General features: G+C 33.0%; 1 protein-coding gene across 1 annotated transcript; it reads left to right on the top strand.

Moving 5' to 3' along the window:
* Window positions 1-3,326: 3,326 nt before the first annotated feature.
* On the top strand, window positions 3,327-7,789 carry LOC139885615 (serine/threonine-protein kinase haspin homolog). Its single transcript, XM_071869366.1, has 15 exons — window positions 3,327-3,404; window positions 3,495-3,627; window positions 3,958-4,041; window positions 4,136-4,226; window positions 4,318-4,868; window positions 4,963-5,086; window positions 5,289-5,398; window positions 5,730-5,841; window positions 5,934-6,026; window positions 6,311-6,372; window positions 6,451-6,581; window positions 6,656-6,726; window positions 6,811-6,863; window positions 7,202-7,268; window positions 7,537-7,789. Exons 1-15 carry the CDS (start codon window positions 3,389-3,391, stop codon window positions 7,654-7,656), a joined length of 1,818 nt encoding a protein of 605 aa, XP_071725467.1. The 5' UTR covers window positions 3,327-3,388; the 3' UTR covers window positions 7,657-7,789.
* Window positions 7,790-21,725: the final 13,936 nt, after the last annotated feature.

Raw genomic sequence — 21,725 nt, 5'->3', positions numbered from 1 at the left:
TATCCATTATGATATATATCAGAGAAACTTAATCAATTTCTCTTTGATTTTGAGAGAAAACAAAGCATTATTTATCAGAAAATTTGTACCATTTGATAACATGAATTTTGCCTTTCTTTTTATCAAGTTCGCGGGACCTGATATAGTATTAATAATTCTTTCAGTTGATTTCAAATTAATGAAATATTTCTTAGATTTGATTATAGTGTGTGTGTTACCACTATCTGCAATACATATGTCTCTATCATCTAATTTATATTGTATTTCAGCAAGATTAAAACTTCAAATAAGATAAGTAAAGAGTAAATATTTTATCAAGATAATCAAATTTTATTAGCTGCAAACAAGTTACAATCCGCACTACATAAATGATAACACCTAATAAACATATATTTGGATGGAGTTTTAGCTGTATTAGTTAACCTCTATTATTTGCATAATTTTTTTTTTTTTAATAACGGTTATGGAGTACTATATAAGACTTAATAACATACATGGTCTTTATTTTTCAACTATATAAACTTCAGTCCTTTGAAGCATATATATAGAGTTAGTTTCTAATCTAGACACCGTAGTTAAATGGTTATCTATGTAATAAATAGCCAATCAAAGATCAATAGTTCTTAGACTAGAATACTAGTATATCTAGTAAGGAGGATTTTATGTTTTAAATGGAGTAACATAATGTTTATAGGTTGCGGATCACACTAGAATATATTAAAATATATCTACTCCTACTTAGTACAATAAAATTAATTAAGATTATTAAGTAGATTAAGAGTGCACATACAAATCTAGACATCTTAGATAATTCAGTTTATTTAAGTCTAAGATTGCTAAGGGTTTACTTGGTTTTCAAAAGATTCATTTGTTATTTTTTATTTTATAATTTTTATTTTTATTAATTTTTTTTTTACTTTTCACAAATTGAAATAATGTGTTTGTTTCTTTCCTTTTTTTTACTCAATCAATTTAATGATGCCACTTGTCTACTTTTCACACCTAAAATTTTGACAAAATTATAACCATTTCATTTGTCCACTTGCTCAAAAATCTTTATATATATTATATCCCTATGTATCATTTAATTTAATCATTCTTCAAAGTACAAGTCAATAGTGCACAAGGTATAAGGAAACAAAGCACCCAAATTCTGTAAAACATCACCTACTATTTTAACCTCAAATTAAATATATATATATATATATATATATATATATATATATATATATATATATATATATATATTAAAAATCCGCATGCTTTCCTTTTGGTATTATCATTATCATGATCACATACATAACATATACAGTAGTAAATATATATAAATATAAGAGATATAAACATAATCTAGATAGTTCCACTTCCTCCCATTATTAATCACCCACTAATTTTTCGGGCCGCATGTGAACGATTTAAACTAGTATAACAGGCCACATGTTCCCATAAACTTTTTTTTTTTTTAAATAAGAAAACATGACAAATGATTTCATCATCATTGTCCCCTTTTATTAATCTCACTCTTTCCATATTTTATTTATTTATTTAAAGTTAATGCAACGTGTTGCTTTCGGTTAATAGTGAAAAAGGATTCCATTGATAAAAAGAAGTCCACTAATTACGGAATATGAGGTCTTGTAATCATTCATATGGAGTATTAATATAGAGTTGATATGAAGTAGCAAGTTCACAACATAATACTGTAAATTGTGTTATGTCTCATTTCATCTCTATTTTCCATATTATTATTTTTTTCAAATCAAAGTAGTTAATTTGTACTGTAATCTATATAGCACGGGTGTTTTAAATTCAAGTTTCAAGAATATAATGGATATGCATATGTTTGTAAGTTATATCTATTTTATTACTCTTATATCTCGTAGCTAAATTTATATTATGTTCATCTAGTCAAAATGTTAGTACTCTAAATTGTCAAAGTTCAATATCCTAGATATTCAATTTTGACATTATATTAACCGACAATTCTAGCCAAATTAAATCCGCCATCTATCAAAAAAAATAAAAATTCTCCATTCTCAAAACCATAACCGATCGTCTTTTCAAGCAACTCATATTTTAATCAAAAATTATTTCTCTTTTACTGTACGACCATTCCTTATCGTTCTTGATCTAAACAAGATAGCTTGTGGTCGTAAAGATTTGGTTTTCTTGTTGATTAATTAAGTCAAAGAAATGTAAATTAGATTAAAACAACAACGTTTTGGAATACCTGATGAGTATAACTCACATCGGAGGTTTCAAGATCTTCCGGCGATTTCAGCGGCGGACGGCGGGAATCTTGAGAGGTGGAAGTGGTGGTTAGGTAAGTGGAAAAATCACCTTAATTATACGGAGCTCTTCGTGCTGATAACGTGTTATGATTTAATATTGTATATGGCATATATCTTACTAATATGAAGGAAGATAGAAGAGATTAAATTCTTATTCAAGAATGGTGTACCTACTGATTACAATCGATAACATACTTATAATACAATAATTCACTGTGCAGTTAGGTGGAACAGTAATATCCGTGATCCACCAAATATGTTGATTCACCAAATTTTACTTTATCAAAAGTGTCGGCCACTACACCATGACACTTGACTTATAACAGATATCTATATATGTTTAAAAATATTAAATGGATATATGAATATTGAAATGAATCACCTGATCCATCAGTTGTCATCCCTAATAATAACAACTAGTTTTGGGGTTCGCGTGATGCAGTTGAGTAGCACATCAATAGTATAAAACATTTATATTTAATTACATAGATCACAATCTAAAGTTTACACTGACTCTATAAATTAATGAGACGGCAATGTATTTAGGTAATTACATATATAACTTCATTAAAGATGTTGAACACGTTGTTGAAAGAAATATATTTGCTCTAAACATTTATAATTACAATTCAATTATTGAAGATTATTAATAATCTTTTATTAATGAAAAGTTAAAAAAATACAAAACAATTATTAATGGGTAATGTAGATAAAAGAAAATGAAAAAAGGTGTTGATATTAAAAAAAGAAAAATTGAAATTTAATATTTACCGTCTAACAACATCAAAAACCTTTTTGTTTGAACTATAAAATAAAAAAATAACATGGGCCAAGCCTCGATACTGGGCCTCAAAACAGGTTTAAACCAAAACATACTGGGCTTAAAAAGCTGTAAGCAAATGGGAACGGGTGGGTATTTAACTAAGGGGTTGTATGTTGAGGAGGAGTGACTGTAATTCCCGCCCATCGCCCTTCCTTTCAAATTACCTGAAATAATTAAAATTAAAATAAAATAAAAATTCAAAATAAATTACTTACAAAATAATCACTGTTCATCTTCAACCTTGGGTCAGCGATTCAGTATAATTGCAGTTACCATGACTTCCCGTACAGGTTAGCACAAATCGAAATCCCTAATCTTTTATATTATTACTATTACTATTACTACTATATTCGTTTAACCTTTTATTTTTATAATTTTAGGCCATAAGGGTGATGATATCTGGTTACAAATCAGTGCAACTGAATCAAATAATCAACTTCAAGAACAAGAAATTGCGATTGTTTATAGGCGCAAAAACCCCCAAAAGGAAAGCCTATCAACAACCTCAACCTCGTGAGTTTTTCAATTGTAGTTATATGTTCAGTTATTAAGCTATTATTACACTCCGAACTTATACTTATTGTAGATAATGCTATTGTGTTTTAGATTAGGTGTTGTTTGGGTGTGCATAATTATTAGGGTTTTATTGTTTAAAAGTGTGTTCAAAATAATTAGGGCTGTTAGAGCTTTTCAAAAATGAGTTTTTTTTTGTAAGTGATTAAACCTTTATATGAACGAGCACATTGTTGAATTTCGAAAGAAAATGTGGAAGCAAGTATTAGTTTTTATCTTCAATGTTATATGACTGCAATGTGTATATAAATACCTTTTTTTATTGTGCAGGAAGCAGGTGAGTGTAAGTCAGAAGAATCGTGTGAGTTTTGCTCCTGCGAAAAGGATCAGTTGGAACCGTTCCCTCTTCACCAGGTCTATTTTAACATTGTGAAACTATTGTACTTAAGAAAATTTAGCAATGTACATATATATAAGCACCCTTTACCTTTGATATTTTAATGTACAGAGGACGAACGAGCATTGCTGTTGCTGCAAGTACTGAATATGGCCCACAAAAGGAGAAGCGAACAAGAAAAAACAAACCTCCACTTCCTAGAGTATGCTTACGTTACTTGTAAATATACTATTGTTTTACACGTATTCAATGTCTACATTATTTTAAGTATTTTCGTAACTGAAAATGTGCAGGCAAAAGGTGTACCTCCTCAAAATTACGAAAAGGAATGTGCATACTTTAAGGAGGTTGATGAGTTTGAATTATTAGAAGAAAGCCCCTCACCACAGAACAAAACTTGGGTGATGGGGACTAAAGATCGTGTTCCCGAAACACATTTATCATCAATGATAAAGAAATGGCTAATTACACTAAAGCATAATCACAATTATGCACCTTCTCCATCACTTTCTAGAATTTTAGAAACTCCTGCGCAATCTCATAATTCTATTTATAACGGCGTGCTGGATTTCACGAGCTTAAAGACGTCTAGAACCGATACAGGTCCGAATTATAGTCAAAGTAAACAGACTTCGGGTGTTATTGCTTCCAATAATAGAAGTGACATAATAGAGACCGTGGAAGAAAATGATTCCGAAGATGTTGAGTTTGGTATTCGTAATCTTTCTTTATCATCGCGAGAGTCTTTATTGAGTGACCAACCTTGGGACCCACTATTAGCTTTGTTAACACTTTGTGGGCAGTCTTCACCAACAAGTTTTTCAGATGTGCTATCTGCATTCTGGTTTGTTTTCTTTTAAAACATTGATGAATGGAATTAGTACTCGTACTCTTAGCTTACTCAATATGCTTATTGTTTTTTTGTATTTTGAATGCAGTGATCTTGAAAGTATAGCCAAGGTAGGTGAAGGTACGTACGGAGAAGTGTTTATTGCTGGTGGTACTGTTTGCAAAGTTGTACCATTTGATGGTGACTCATTAGTCAATAATGAAATTCAAAAGGTACTTAGTTTTTGACGTTATAGTTTCATTGATAACTATGTTGTCTGTTTATGGAACTTCATGATAGTTATATTACTAAATTCAGCTAAAACATGCACTTCGATAATAACATGATTCTTGTTATAGATTGGATGATCACACCTTATAGTAAGTAGTTTGTGTTGGTTTTATTAAAACCTTGTGTTTTTTTATTTTGCTATAGAAAGCTGAAGATTTACTTGAGGAAGTTATGCTTATGCTGACCCTAAATCAATTAAGGGGAAATAACAATCAGACTCGTAATGTTTGTCCGACATTTATACAGACGTTAAGGTCAGTCTTCTTTTTCCATTACATCTTTATTTGGCAGGCATGGTAGATTATTACACATTCTCGCACGCTTACGCTAGGGATAACAGAAAAACTATATGACCATTGGTTTACAGTAATTTGATGCTGTGTTTGGTTAATAAGATGGTTTATACGTAAAAGTTTAGAGCTTTATATGCTTGAAATTTGTTAAGTTCTCTTTGGTTGTTATTTGTTAAACAGATAAGAGATCTGTTTCCAATCAAATTTCAAAAATATGTTCTTTTGTTTCATATAACAAAGCGAGTAATATAATTAAGAGATTCTTCTCTTTATACTGTCCCATTTTTTGCAGTTTAAGGGTATGTGATGGTAATTATGATGATGCCATGATAAGAGCATGGGATGAATGGGATAAGGAGAATATTTCTCAAAATGATCATCCGAACGAGTTTGCTGAAAAGCAGGTTTCGAATTCTGAAGAATTTTTTAACTATTATAAAACCTTCTTCTCGATCATACTTGTTTAAATCTGACAATCCTATGCTTTTTGCTTCAGCGTTTTGTTGTGTTTGTTCAAGAACATGGTGGGAAGGATCTGGAGAGCTTTGTGCTTTTGAGCTTCGATGAAGCACGTAGTTTGTTAGTCCAGGTATGTTCATTTACCATTAAATGAGTCAATTCGGGTTATGCTATATCTTTAATGGGTCAACCGGTAAAACAAAAGGTAGTAGGAAAATTGGTCAAAAAGGACACAAAAGTTTACTTATAATGCAAGCAACCTGCTTACTTCCCTTACATGAAAAACGTTGATTTGCATGTTGTATGTTATTATGTATGTTATTATGATGAGAAAAGTTTATATATGTATGCTATTATGATGCTAATTTTACGATTCAAGTTATGTTGTAATGGTTAATTGATCAATGTATACAGATTACTGTTGCTTTGGCAGTTGCAGAAGCTGCTTTTGAATTTGAACACAGGGATTTGCACTGGTTAGTAACCCATAAATTAAGCTATACTTTATTATCGGTTTTTGATGGTTGTATATTGACTTTTTGCCAATATTATAGGGGGAATATTTTGTTGAATCGAAAAGGTTCTGATACATTGCAGTTCATTGTCGATGGGAAGAAAGTTCATGTCAAGACATATGGTTTGGTGGCATCAATTATCGATTTCACACTGTCTAGGATGAATACAGGTACTCATTCGTTGTTATAATTCGTAAGATTCATTTGATGTGCTTTATTTAATATAATTTTTTTTTCCTGGCAGGTGAAGATATTCTTTTTCTTGATCTATCGTTGGACCAGGGACTATTCGAAGGACCAAAAGGAGATAAACAGGTAATGGAAATTTAATTTATTGATATCTGCTAACAAATGTTTCTTAATGTTTGCATTTTTTATTTTTATTTTTATTTTCTGCAGTCGGAAACTTATAGGAAAATGAAAGAAGTTACAGAAGATTGCTGGGAGGCAAGGTATGATAACTAAGAATTTGTGTATAATTATGTCATCTATGTAATATGGTCGGGTTGGGCGAGTTGGGAAACAACTCAGAATGTGATCATCTCAAAACGGGTAATTTTGGCTTATGAATTGTTACGGGCCGAGTTATGCTTTACCTGAAACACCGGTTTGTCCCAATGTTTTTAAAAATGATGATATATTTATACAATATTAATCACAGTCTACTTTTTATAAGATTGATTTAGGAATTTTTAAGCATCAAAGACACTTCAAGAAAGTGTACCCGTTTTAATTAAAGGTAATGTCGTAAAACATAACCCAATTTGCATAATCTTCTCTTTGGTCATAGTTTCCCCAAGACGAACGTGCTGTGGTTGCAATACCTGGTTGACATTTTGCTGATAAAGAAAGTTTATGTAAGTCTCTTTGCTGTTACTCTATGTTGGAATTTGTACAAATCTGAAATTATATTATACTTATAATGAAAGATAACAGTTATAAAATGGTCATTTTCCTAATTTTCAATATGAATGCTTAATCATTCTAAACCGTAAGAAAAGTATCCTCTATCCTCTTATTTTGTTCTGTTTTATAGTTCTATAATAGTTTCTTTTCAATTTCCGCCTTCGTTTTTGATTGTCTTGTTGTCATGATCTGATATTTCCAACTGTCAATATCTGATAGGATCGAACGTCTAAAGATGAAAGGGAGTTACGTTCTCTAAAGAAGCGTTTGAATGGCTACGAATCTGCAAAAGAATCGATGATTGATCCATTCTTTAGTGACCTAATTGTTAGTGATTGAAGTGATATTTGGCAGGATGAATATTCAAGACAGATGATTATGAAAGGTTCAAGTCAGTTGTTGACCTTTTTGTTGTTTAAAAACTTTCAATAGAAAGTTAAGAAAGATGTTTGAAAATTGTCATTAATTTAAAGGTGCCTATGTAATTTAAACTTTCTTTTAGGTTGTAAATTGTCATTAATTTATCATCTTATCTTTGCTTTTCCTTTTTCTTTTTGTTGTGTTTAAATAAATTTTGTTTATTTATCTTCCTACTCTCAATGTTTATTAGCTAAATCATTTCGAGATATGTTTGAGGAATGAATAGTCAAAGTAATAAAATGGCTTTTTATGTTTTCTATCATGAAATGAAAAACAAAAATTACTGAAAACAACTTCTTGTATGATATGCATGAATATCATACAAAAATTTCGAGATATGTTTGAGGAATCAAGTTGTGTGTATGCATGCTACTAAACTTAATGTACCATTGCTTGCTTTTCTATAACTAATTAAATAAATGTGATCTTTTTTAATAAATATGTTTTAGATGATTCTTAGACACGTGAACTAATGTGTTGAAGTCTTGATATTCTCACAATAGTTTTAGGTTCAAATATTATTAACTGTTGGGTTGTCTACAGTTAACTAAAAAAACTTATCAAACCGAATAACTTAAACACTAAAAACATTTTCAGTTATTTTACCTGTGAACTACAGAGTAATTCGTTCTTGAATCTTCAGAGTAACTGTGTACATCATTAATTTATCAAGAGAAAGAAATTCATTACTTTATTGTACTCCATTTAGAGATGAACAAAATAACCGGATCCAAAAAGGAACCGCCTGAGAACCCAAAACCGTATCTGACAGAATCCGGTTCTGACAAAACCGGATCTGGATCCGTAGCTCCGAAACCGGTTCCACCGGTTAAAATTCAACCCAATTTTTCCGGTTCTAAACCGGATAAAAACCGGTTTGAAACCCATTTTTTATAAGATCAGACCAATTTCAATTGTAATATGATCCGGCCTAATATTCCTTCTTTGTACTATGGACCTTTGCTTATATAGCCAAAGCTTCTTTGCTTGTTTACCTCACTCATTACATTACATGTATTCTTAAAATTTTTTATCTAAATCTTATCATGTTGCCATCTTTATTGTAAAGGCAAAATATTGACGATGGATAAAACATTTTAAGTTCCTGGGATATGTTTATCGAATTTTTTGCCAAAGCCGTATATATCCCCACTCTCTTTATCGTACCCGTATGGTCAAAAAAAAAATTATGAAACACGTATATCCGCAGTTGGGACCTGCGGGATGGTGAAAAAAAAGTGGGATTCCGCATTTGGGAGTTGGGGGACGGTAGAAAAAAGAGGGTGCCGCATGTGGGAGATGAAGGATGTTAGTACACCTGCAAAAAAGTTAAAAAAAAAGATGCTGTGAAGGGTGTGAAGGGACGTAAAGTGGAACCCTTGTAGGGTGCCGCATGTGGGAAACCCGGAACCCACTTAGCTTGTGGACATACCGCATGCATGACTAACGGGACCCACACGTCAGCCCTATTACTATTATTCAGTCCATCGTATACAGCATTGATATGTTTAATCACTTGCATGCATGTGACAAAAAAAAATAACACATTTCTCCTACTTAAACCCATCCGTTGAACTATAAAATTATCAACCATTTACACTACAAAATTATCAACCATTTACACTGCAATAGTTACTGATCAATTGATTAAATGGTATGCACATAAATTTACACTATAAAATTATCAAGCAATGGCGGGAATACAAGTAAACGAGCAACCACCAAACAACGTAATAGTATTCACCGTTACTATCATACATCGTATCAAATTCAAGTGCGTCTTCAAAAACTCCAAATAAAACATACAACTCAATTTTTTCTGAAAGCACACACGCTTTCCCTACTAATGTATACCATTCTTCATCAAAACACATTGTTTCAGCAACTCCTTGTTTGTAATAGTATATGTCCATTGAAACTGGATTCTCCGGCAACTTTTCTCGAAGAAACTCTGTCAACTTCTCCATAGTAAAGCCGCAAACATCTACATTATCAAACGTCATTTTCTCCCCTCCTGTTAATTTTGTAATATCATTCCATACAAAATCACAGCCATGATATACATCAATTGAAACATACTTTGGATCCATGGTACTTGTGTGTTTTTGTGTGTGTAGAAAAGATGAGTGAGTTTCTTCAAAACAAAACATGTGTTTATATGGAAAAGTATGGTTTACTTAACCCGCATCTCCCATTTTCGGGATGGTATAATAAGACACTGCAAAACTGTCAAAACTGACTGGCAAAAGTCTGTGATAAAGCTGTCATTGTGCATTATTTTACCTAACCCGGGTCTCCCACTTTCGGGATGTCAATATTCTGTCAAAAAGCTGAGAAAATTTAACACTTACTACATTATTGTACCTAACCCATATCTCCCACTTTCGGGATGGTATATTAAGACATTATTTAACTGTCAAAAGCTGAAAAAGTTTAATCGTCATACATAAACTGAATCTCCCACTTTCGCGCCCATCTTTTTTGGTTTTCTTCTTTGTATACCAACACTTATTGAAGCACAAAAATTACAAGATAACACACAATTTACTCTTCACACTACTATGCCTACTCATGGTCAAATTCCAATTTCTCATAGGACAATCCTCGATGGGGGTTGTTTTTTAAGAGGGACTGAGCCCAGAGAACATCATGAAATAACGTACGACCAGTTTGAAGAATTATCATTATTATGTGTAATAAGGGACATATTCCCTGTTTACCCTGATAGTGTACGCGAGTTCTATCATAATTTTTCTTTTTCAAGAGAAGACAGAAATGTTAGGTTCGTGTTGAATAGTCAACCATATTGCATGGACATGGGGACATTCAACAATGCTTTGGGCCTTCCAACAGGAGGTTTTCAAATTTACAATTCTACCACTCAAATTGATGGTGATCTTCTTGAGACACGTGTTGTTGGTGATACTTCTATTGAACATGTTGTCAACACATGTGTTGAAGATGAACGTCTAAACCTTTGTCTTAATACCAAACAGATGTTATTTGGTTTTCTTAGAGAAAATAAAATGAAAATTTATACTATAATCCGTAGCAACATAACTGGACGTCCACCATGTGCGGTCAACGATTACTCCAACAAGGTGCTTCTAATTGAAGCTCTTATGATACACTGGATCACAAATGGTATACATTTTGATGTCGGATACATCGTGGTTAATCGGATGCAAGAGGCTAGGGAAAGCTCAAATTCTCCTTTACCTTTTGGTATGATGATCACAAAGTTATTCCGAAATCTTGGCATCTCAACATCGGGTTCGTATCGTATTCCCGAGAGGACTCGTATAGTCTCCTAGTTTATGTTTGTGTTAACTTATATTTTAGTTTATGTTTGTGTTTTTTAAGTTTCTATATCTATTGTATTATCTATGTTTTAGATGTATTATCTTATGTGTTATCTATGTTATAAATGTTTGTCGGAACAAATAATGAAAGTAATTTTCTTGTCTTTATGATAACATCACGTTTGTTAAAAGATAGAGTACACAAACAATGAATTATTAGTACACAAATACAAATACAAAATCATACATTTATCCTCGATTTGGACATGAATTTCTGTTATGTCCTTCTCCACCACAAACTCGACAGGTTGGACGTTTCCTTATTCTGTTTCCAGGTTCATCCATCTCATTTCTATATCGTCGCGATCGTCTCCTACCCTTATGTGTTATCATTTTCACTGGATCTGCCCTAATAACGGTGCTTGAGTGTCCCCAATAAATAACATCTCGTAGTGGAGCAAATTTACCCTTATACTGATTTGCCCACCTTTTTGTTCGGAACATACCGCTCACAAGAGTCTTTGGATCTTCATCTCGATGTCCACAAGCAGCAATGACGTGAGAGCAAGGAATTCTTTGATTCTGCCATCTTCCACATGAACACTTTCCTGCTTTGATTTGCACAATGAATTCATTGCCTCCATCTCCTATTCTTTCTCCAATTGTATGAACATTATACACACCTTCTTCGACATTATAGACTGTTACAGTATGGCTCGCTGCCCTTGTTTCACGGAATTGATATAGTTTCCAATATTTTCTAGCCAACGGTGCATTCCATTCTCTCGCATAATCATATTGCTCGATGAAGTGTTTTCTAGTGTAATCAAAAGTGTATTCAATACATGCTTTGATTGGCATCAACCGAGCATAACGCAATACGTTATTAAGTGACTCGGCTATGTTTGTCGTAAGGTTACCCCAACGACGATGATCTTTATCTCTGAACAGAGACCACGTTTTTGGATCGATGTCCTTTAAATATTGCCAAGCTTCTGTTTTAATACCTTTAATCTTTCCAATTGCCCAACGATAAATGGTGCTTTGAGTAGTGGACCCGACTGTCCAACATAATCTCTTCAACTGATGGTCCTTGAATCGGCTGTTGAAGTTGCTACGAATATGTCGTAAACAGTAACGATGATGCCAACCAGGAATTTGGCTTACGGCATTAAGAATTCCTTGATGGCGGTCTGAAATAACACACAAGTCCCTTGGATTACGTGAGGCCACGTGAATTCTGAATAGATGCAAAAACCATGACCAACTTTCGTTGCTTTCTTTATCAACCATTGCAAATGCAACAGGCAGTATATGCCCGTTGGCATTTTTTGTAACCGCCGTAAGCAACTTACCCTTGTAGCTGCCTTTCAAATGTGTGCCATCGACACAAATCATAGGGATGCACATATTAAATGCTCTAATTGACGGGCCAAATGCCCAAAACACAAACTTGAATGTAAACGCCTGGCTCGTACTTTGTGGACCATGCTCAAACCTTACAATGGTCTCTGGGTTAGTATGCTCCAATTCATCTATATACCTAGGCAACTCAGCAAAGTTACTCTCCCATGTTCCAAAAATTCGTTCGATAGCAATCCGCCTTGCATTCCATGCCTTAGCGTAACTGACGTCCACATTCCAAGTATCTTTTATGTGTGCTTGGATGTGCTTAACGGGATAGGCCATGTTTGCATTGACTTGACATGCAATATCAGTAGCCATCAAGCTTGATGTTAAACAACGATTATTGTTACCCCGAACATACCCGTAACAATTGTGGCTATCGACCCACTTTGAAATACGCCATATACGGTACTTGTTCTTACTTGAACCAGTAACACTCCACATACATGGAAAAGCTTCTTGGGGACCCTTGTACTTTTTTCCTCTTGTGAAACATTTTATTTGAGCATAGTCTGGCCTTGTATCAGTAACAATAATCTCTCTACTATTCTTTATGTTCCACTTCCGAATAGCGAACATAAATTCAGCTTTACTTTGAAAAGCCATTCCTTCAAAGACTAATTCAGGGGTCTCATTAGACCAAAAAGTAAAATTTGGTTCGTCATCTTCATCGAATGGAAGTCGACCTTCATCATCAACTTGCGAATTAAGGAACCCAAAGCGTGATATTATTCTTCTCGTTTGTTGAGTTCCTATGACTGTTTCCTCCTCATTCACTTCATTTTCCTCATCCTCTTCATTTTCAGAGTCATCTGAAACTTCTTCTTGGATGCTAAATCTCTCTACAGTGTCATTACTTTCTTGTGACATTGCATCATCGGCATCGTCACCTTCCTCTTCCTCTATCGCTTCATCTTCATGGTTGTGAGATGTGGATGGACCTCCGTGTTCATAATGAATGTTTTGTGAGGATTGCATAACACTATGCATACGACTCACAATACGAGATTCTTGTGTGGGAATGATGCTCGCCAACCTAACTTCGAATTGAGCTTGATATTCTGGATTTCGCTCACCCAAAAAATATATTGTCTCCAAACCATTGTTGTCACATATTTGATTGTTGTACACTGAACCATTAAACTCATACCAAAGTATGAGTTCCAATGCCCATAACTCTTTTGCAACTCGAACATGTCGGTAGACCATATCAACAAACCAAGAGAAATCAACCTTGTTACACAATAGAAAACCATTTTTTGCCGAGTTATCTTCACTAATAAGGCGTCCATCTTGAAAAGTAACGTCATCACCCCAAAAAAGATGAATAAAAATTGGATGAGATAGAGCCATTAATTTAGAATAAGATTAGGAAATTTTTTAACATTTATGTGAATTGAAGTGTTTGTGAAATCTTCTAAATATTACCAGTTTAAATAAGACACTAAATCATGGGTTCCGAATTTATCAAAAGCGGGTTAGATAAATAATTCTGAAAAGACTGAAAAAAAAAAATGAATCTAGCAGCTTTTTTTTCCCAGCTTTAATCAACTCATATTAAGCTAGCTAGGGTTTAGGTTAAGGGTTTCGCAATTGGAATATGCGATACGCCATATTATTGTGACACGTAGTAATAAATTAGGTTTTGGTGGGACCATCTCGCACTTGGGACATGCGGAACCCTCCCAACACATTTCTCTTTCCTGACAACACATTTCTCTCTCCTGACACCGTCCAGAATCTTGTGCAAATTCTACCATCCCCCAACTCGCAAGTGCGGAACCCCACTTTTTTTCACCATCCCGCAGGTCCCAACTGCGGATATACGTGTTTCATATTTATTTTTTTTGACCATACGGGTACGATAAAGAGAGTTGGGATATATACGACTTTGGCAAAAAATTCCCTAACATTTCTGTCTTCTCTTGAAAAAGAAAAATTATGATAGAACTCGCGTACACTATTAGGGTAAACAGGGAATATGTCCCTTATTACACATAATAATGATAATTCTTCAAACTGGTCGTACGTTATTTCATGATGTTCTCTGGGCTCAGTCCCTCTTAAAAAACAACCCCCATCGAGGATTGTCCTATGAGAAATTGGAATTTGACCATGAGTAGGCATAGTAGTGTGAAGAGTAAATTGTGTGTTATCTTGTAATTTTTGTGCTTCAACAAGTGTTGGTATACAAAGAAGAAAACCAAAAAAGATGGGCGCGAAAGTGGGAGATTCAGTTTATGTATGACGATTAAACTTTTTCAGCTTTTGACAGTTAAATAATGTCTTAATATACCATCCCGAAAGTGGGAGATATGGGTTAGGTACAATAATGTAGTAAGTGTTAAATTTTCTCAGCTTTTTGACAGAATATTGACATCCCGAAAGTGGGAGACCCGGGTTAGGTAAAATAATGCACAATGACAGCTTTATCACAGACTTTTGCCAGTCAGTTTTGACAGTTTTGCAGTGTCTTATTATACCATCCCGAAAATGGGAGATGCGGGTTAAGTAAACCATACTTTTCCATATAAACACATGTTTTGTTTTGAAGAAACTCACTCATCTTTTCTACACACACAAAAACACACAAGTACCATGGATCCAAAGTATGTTTCAATTGATGTATATCATGGCTGTGATTTTGTATGGAATGATATTACAAAATTAACAGGAGGGGAGAAAATGACGTTTGATAATGTAGATGTTTGCGGCTTTACTATGGAGAAGTTGACAGAGTTTCTTCGAGAAAAGTTGCCGGAGAATCCAGTTTCAATGGACATATACTATTACAAACAAGGAGTTGCTGAAACAATGTGTTTTGATGAAGAATGGTATACATTAGTAGGGAAAGCGTGTGTGCTTTCAGAAAAAATTGAGTTGTATGTTTTATTTGGAGTTTTTGAAGACGCACTTGAATTTGATACGATGTATGATAGTAACGGTGAATACTATTACGTTGTTTGGTGGTTGCTCGTTTACTTGTATTCCCGCCATTGCTTGATAATTTTATAGTGTAAATTTATGTGCATACCATTTAATCAATTGATCAGTAACTATTGCAGTGTAAATGGTTGATAATTTTGTAGTGTAAATGGTTGATAATTTTATAGTTCAACGGATGGGTTTAAGTAGGAGAAATGTGTTATTTTTTTTTGTCACATGCATGCAAGTGATTAAACATATCAATGCTGTATACGATGGACTGAATAATAGTAATAGGGCTGACGTGTGGGTCCCGTTAGTCATGCATGCGGTATGTCCACAAGCTAAGTGGGTTCCGGGTTTCCCACATGCGGCACCCTACAAGGGTTCCACTTTACGTCCCTTCACACCCTTCACAGCATCTTTTTTTTTAACTTTTTTGCAGGTGTACTAACATCCTTCATCTCTCACATGCGGCACCCTCTTTTTTCTACCGTCCCCCAACTCCCAAATGCGGAACCCCACTTTTTTTTCACCATCCCGCAGGTCCCAACTGCGGATATACGTGTTTCATAATTTTTTTTTTGACCATACGGGTACGATAAAGAGAGTGGGGATATATACGGCTTTGGCAAAAAATTCAATGTTAGGTTCGTGTTGAATAGTCAACCATATTGCATGGACATGGGGACATTCAACAATACTTGGGACATGCGGAACCCTCCCAACACATTTCTCTTTCCTGACAACACATTTCTCTCTCCTGACACCGTCCAGAATCTTGTGCAAATTCTACCATCCCCCAACTCGCAAGTGCGGAACCCCACTTTTTTTCACCATCCCGCAGGTCCCAACTGCGGATATACGTGTTTCATATTTATTTTTTTTGACCATACGGGTACGATAAAGAGAGTTGGGATATATACGACTTTGGCAAAAAATTCATGTTTATCACGTGAGAAAGAATTATAAAAATTTATAAATAAATGAGAAAACGTTGGATGCCGGCAAATTAATACGTAGGAAAGTGGTAAGAGTGGTAATATGAAGATAATTTTACCATATGATTAGCGTAGCAGCGGGTGCCGGACTTATCTCTTGTTACTTACAGTATTAATTTAAGCTAATTAAATTAATTAAATTAAAAGTTAAGCCTTAAAGGGAGATGATACTCACACACTCCTATTTATCCATACACACTAACTTACTATTATACCCTTATTTACCAATAATGTAGGCTCAAAATTCTAGATAAACTTAGGGATATAATTGTAAGTTTTATGACAAAAAATGTGTATGGATCAAAAAACAGTATGTGAGTATCACCTCCCATACTTAAGGGTTATATACAATTTTTTTTGTCCTATGTAGGTCATATACCCAAAAAATACTAATGTAGGTCACATACTTTCAAAAAGTGTATCGATGTAAACAAAAGGGTAACGTGTTACCGGCTAAACATGTCATCTTTTCTTTACATTGATACACCTTTTGAAAGTACGTGACCTACATTAGTACTTTTTTTTTGTATATAGCCTACATCGGAACAAAAAAAATATACTTTTTTTGAAGATCAAACGAACAACCTTATTTATTAGGTCAACAAGTTAATTTGGTTTACACTAACATATTTTTTTAAAGTTTATGACCTATAATAGTATTTTTTTACCTAAGAATAAGAAGATATACGACGGTTGAGTTGTAGTGATCCGAATTTTTCCATGTTTATATATATTAATTGAATTTGATAATTACATGATTAAGTGTTTCCAACATGTTAAACAATCAAACTTGTTAAGACGTGATTAATTGAAATAGGTTTCATATAGACAATTGACCACCCAAGTTGACCGGTGATTCACGAACGTTAAAACTTGTAAAAACTATATGATGACATATATATGGTTATATATATAGTTAACATGATATTATGATAAGTACGTATCTCATTAGGTATTTTAACAATGAGTTATATACATAAAAATGAGACTATTGAATTAAGAAACTCGAAAACGATATATATAACGATTATCGTTATAACAAAGTCTTACTAAATATATATGAATCATAATAAGATATTGATACACTATGTTTAATCATGATAAATGATAAGTAAACATGTCATTAAGTGTATTAACAATGAACTACATATGTAAAAACAAGAATAATAACTTAATGATTTCGAAACGAGACATATATGTAACGATTATCGTTGTAGCAATATTTAACTGTATAAATATCATATTAAGATATATTAATACATCATATTATCATGATAATATAATAACTTAACATCTCATTTGATATAATAAACAATGGGGTAATAACATTTAACAAGATCGTTAACCTAAAGGTTTCAAAAAAACAACACTTACATGTAACGACTAACGATGACTTAATGACTCAGTTAAAATGTATATACATGTAGTGTTTTAATATGTATTCATACACTTTTGAAAGACTTCAAGACACTTATCAAAGTACTTCTACTTAACAAAAATGCTTACAATTACATCCTCATTCATTTTCATCAACAATTCTACTCGTATGCACTCGTATTTGTACTCGTACAATACACAGCTTCTAAATATATTTACTATTGGTATATACACTCCAATGATCAGCTCTTAGCAGCCCATGTGAGTTACCTAACCATGTGGGAACTATCATTTAACATCTAGCATGACTTATGAGCAAGGAAACAAAAACAAGAACTCCTTTTAACCCCACTCACCTTCACCACTCACCACCTACTCCATTTCACTTCCAATTTTCTTCCCAATTCTCTCTCAAAATACACACACTCTTCCATGAACGTCTAAGTTACTATTTTTCCAGCAAAAATCATCAAATACAAACTTTGGTTATTACCTATAATCATCATAAAAACAATTACTCAAGAACACATCAAGAACACTTTCAAGTTTACAAGTTTACTTCCAAGTTTCCTAATCCATTCCAAGCAATCATCTAAGATTAAGAAACCTTTGTTATTTACAGTAGGTTATCTTTCTAAATCAAGGTAATATTCATATTCAAGCTTTGATTCAATTTCTATAACTATAACTCTCTTAATTCGAGTAATAATCTTACTTGAACTTGTTTTTGTGTCATGATTTTGCTTCAAGAACTTTCAAGCCATCCAAGGATCCTTTGAAGCTAGATCTATTTTTCTCATTTTCAGTAGGTTTATCCACAAAACCTGAGGTAGTAATGATGTTCATAACATCATTCGATTCATATATATAAAACTACCTTATTCGAAGGTTTAAACTTGTAATCACTAGAACATAGTTTAGTTAATTCTAAACTTGTTCGCAAACAAAAGTTAATCCTTCTAACTTGACTTTTAAAATCAACTAAACACATGTTCTATATCTATATGATATGCTAACTTAATGATTTAAAACCTGAAAACACGAAAATACCGTAAAACCGGATATACGCCGTCGTAGTAACACCGCAGGCTGTTTTGGGGTTAGTTAATTAAAAACTATGATAAACTTTGATTTAAAAGTTGTTCTTCTGGGAAAATGATTTTTCTTATGAACATGAAACTATATCCAAAAATCATGATTAAACTCAAAGTGGAAGTATGTTTTCCAAAATGGTCATCTAGACGTCGTTCTTTCGACTGAAATGACTACCTTTACAAAAATGACTTGTAACCTGTATTTCCAACTATAAAATTATACTTTTTCTATTTAGATTCATAAACTTAAGTTCAATATGAAACCATAGAAATTTGAATCACTCAAAAAGGATTTAAAACGAAGAAGTTATGGGTAAAACAAGATTGGATAATTTTTCTTGTTGTAGCTACGTGAAAATTGATAACAAATCTATATTAATCATATCCTAGCTAACTCATATTGTATTATACATGTATTCTAATATATTATGTAATCTTGGGATACCATAGACACGAATACAATGTTTTGACATATCATATCGTCCCATCTATATATATATTTCGGAACAACCATAGACACTCTATATGCAGTAATGTTGGAGTTAGCTATACAGGGTTGAGGTTGATTCCAAAATATTATATATACTTTGAGTTGTGATCTAGCCCGAGGCTTGTATACACGAGGTCGTGGATTGATTCGAGATAATATATATTGCTTTATTTCTATACATCTAACTGTGGACAACTAGTTGTATGTTACTAACGAGGACAACTGACTTAATAAACTTAAAACATTAAAACGTATTAAAAATATTGTAAATATATTTTGAACATACTTTGATATATATGTACATATTTGTTATAGGTTCGTGAATCGACCAGTAGCCAAGTCTTACTTCCCGACGAAGTAAAAATCTGTGAAAGTGAGTTATAACAGTCGAAATTTTGAAAAATGCTGATGAAGCAGCAAAAACTGTAAACGACGTTAACAGTCAAAAGTTTGATGATAAAGAATGGTATGGTGGTAAAGCTGAGAAAAAGAGAAGGTTTGGAACTGGAAAACGGATTTAACAGACCATGAAGGCGACAAAGGACAAATACAAGGACCAAACTCTATATTCAAAGAATCCAAATGATTCAGTGTCTGCTGAAGTCATTAGAGAATACCTTGCTCCTTACTCTAAAACCTTTACAGACAATATTCTTCATCATCATCTTATCTTAAATATGCTAAGATATCATCGTATCTCCCATTATAAATATCCTCCATATTTCTGAAGATATTTTTTGAAACCATTTTTATCTGAAATCATTACCTCTTCGCAATATCTACGTTACAATATAAAAGAAACTATTTTAGTTTCTAAATTCTGAAACCTTCAAGTTTAAAATATGAATGTTTTGAAGTAGTGTTGGGAACTGAAGCATGAATTAGTATAATATAATGACACTTGATCAACGTGATTATATTACAGTAAGTCATGCTGAGTTTCTAATGGAACGTGATAAAGGTTCACAAATCACACCCTCATCATGAACCATGTTACATAACTCTTTCATTCTATATAATTTCTAAATATATCAAGAAAATATATTTCTTGATGATTCGGTGTTTTCCGAATGTTCTGGTAATTTCACAAATCAAGATCGTGCCATTATAATTCCCTTCTTAGAACATTAACTATGTTCATTTCAAAATTCATACCTACGAATTCTGGACCATTATTCGCTTGACTTGAAGTCGGGAAGAGAAATCGAAAGCATGGAGCTCTAAAATATAACGGAGAATATAAAGCCCGATAAAAACACATAAATCATAAACCATGTATATCAATAAGTATTGCAACGTAAAGACACGGGAGAGCTAAAAATACTATAAAGCCAAGAGTATAGTAAAAGTGAATAGATTCCTCCGGCGGTAGATGAAAAAGAAGAATGATAGATATGAAAGTTAGGAGTATATCAAGAATCAGAACTGGATGAAGCATTTTCACAATCTTTTGAAAGTATTAAATAAGGAAGAAGATTATAGGAGTGGTGAAAATAAATGAAACGGAAGAGGTCAATTTATAGCGAAATATCAGACATAACAATCGAGGCAGATTACGCATTTAATCAAAGGAAATCTTAATTTCCTACATTTTCGAAGAATCAAATCTTATTTAGATTATGAAGATTTTCTATTCCTTAAATTCCGGAAATCAATCGTTACTACGTCAAGAGATAAGACGCATCTCTATTCTCCATTACGATAACTTCCCTCATACGCTTCGAGTAATTAGATTGTTTTATCCATATTATTCAACGGTGATAAAAATTCTATTTATCAACTCATATTCGTCATGAAAACATTTTTATTGTTAGCCATGACGACCTCACTCAAATTTCGGGACGAAATTTCTTTAACGGGGAGGTACTGCGATGACCCGGAAATTTCTGATCAAATTTAAACTTAATCTTTAACGTTTCAGACACGATAAGCAAAGTCTATGAAGTTGAATCTCAAAATCTTGAACTATTCAATTACCCCTCGATTGTTCTCAATGATTCGCGAACAATTATATGCAAATAGATACATATACTATAACTTGAAAACGTAACAAAGTGTTAAGTAAACGATACTGTGCATTAAACATATCGGTTTGATTATCTGATTGATATATTTAACTATGAAGTTAAAAGATTATGCTAAACGATTGAATTAAAAGATATTTACTGAGTCCCTTAAGGATTATGATATTATTATGGGTCTCTGTTGTAAGGTCCACGTTGATTTGGGAAATCATTCATGTTTAACGGTATTCGGAATTAATGGTAAAGTGTTTGTTTAAACTTTAAATAACGTAAGTTGGACACATACAATAATAAGGAATATTAACTGTTAGAATTGAATCTATGAACAACTTGCAACGTATATTTAGAACGTGTTTAAGTATATTGAA

This window comes from Rutidosis leptorrhynchoides, chromosome 1, assembly GCF_046630445.1.
Source record: "Rutidosis leptorrhynchoides isolate AG116_Rl617_1_P2 chromosome 1, CSIRO_AGI_Rlap_v1, whole genome shotgun sequence".
Lineage (NCBI taxonomy): Eukaryota > Viridiplantae > Streptophyta > Magnoliopsida > Asterales > Asteraceae > Rutidosis > Rutidosis leptorrhynchoides.
Note: the sequence above shows the minus strand (reverse complement) of the source record. Positions and strands in the feature narration are given on the sequence as shown.

Bases quoted from the DNA above. Each gene is read 5' to 3' on its own strand.
- LOC139885615 (XM_071869366.1), top strand. The intron at 5,399-5,729 runs GTCAGTCTTCTT...CATTTTTTGCAG, and splicing joins ACATTTATACAGACGTTAAG to TTTAAGGGTATGTGATGGTA. The intron at 6,373-6,450 runs GTTAGTAACCCA...CCAATATTATAG, and splicing joins GAACACAGGGATTTGCACTG to GGGGAATATTTTGTTGAATC.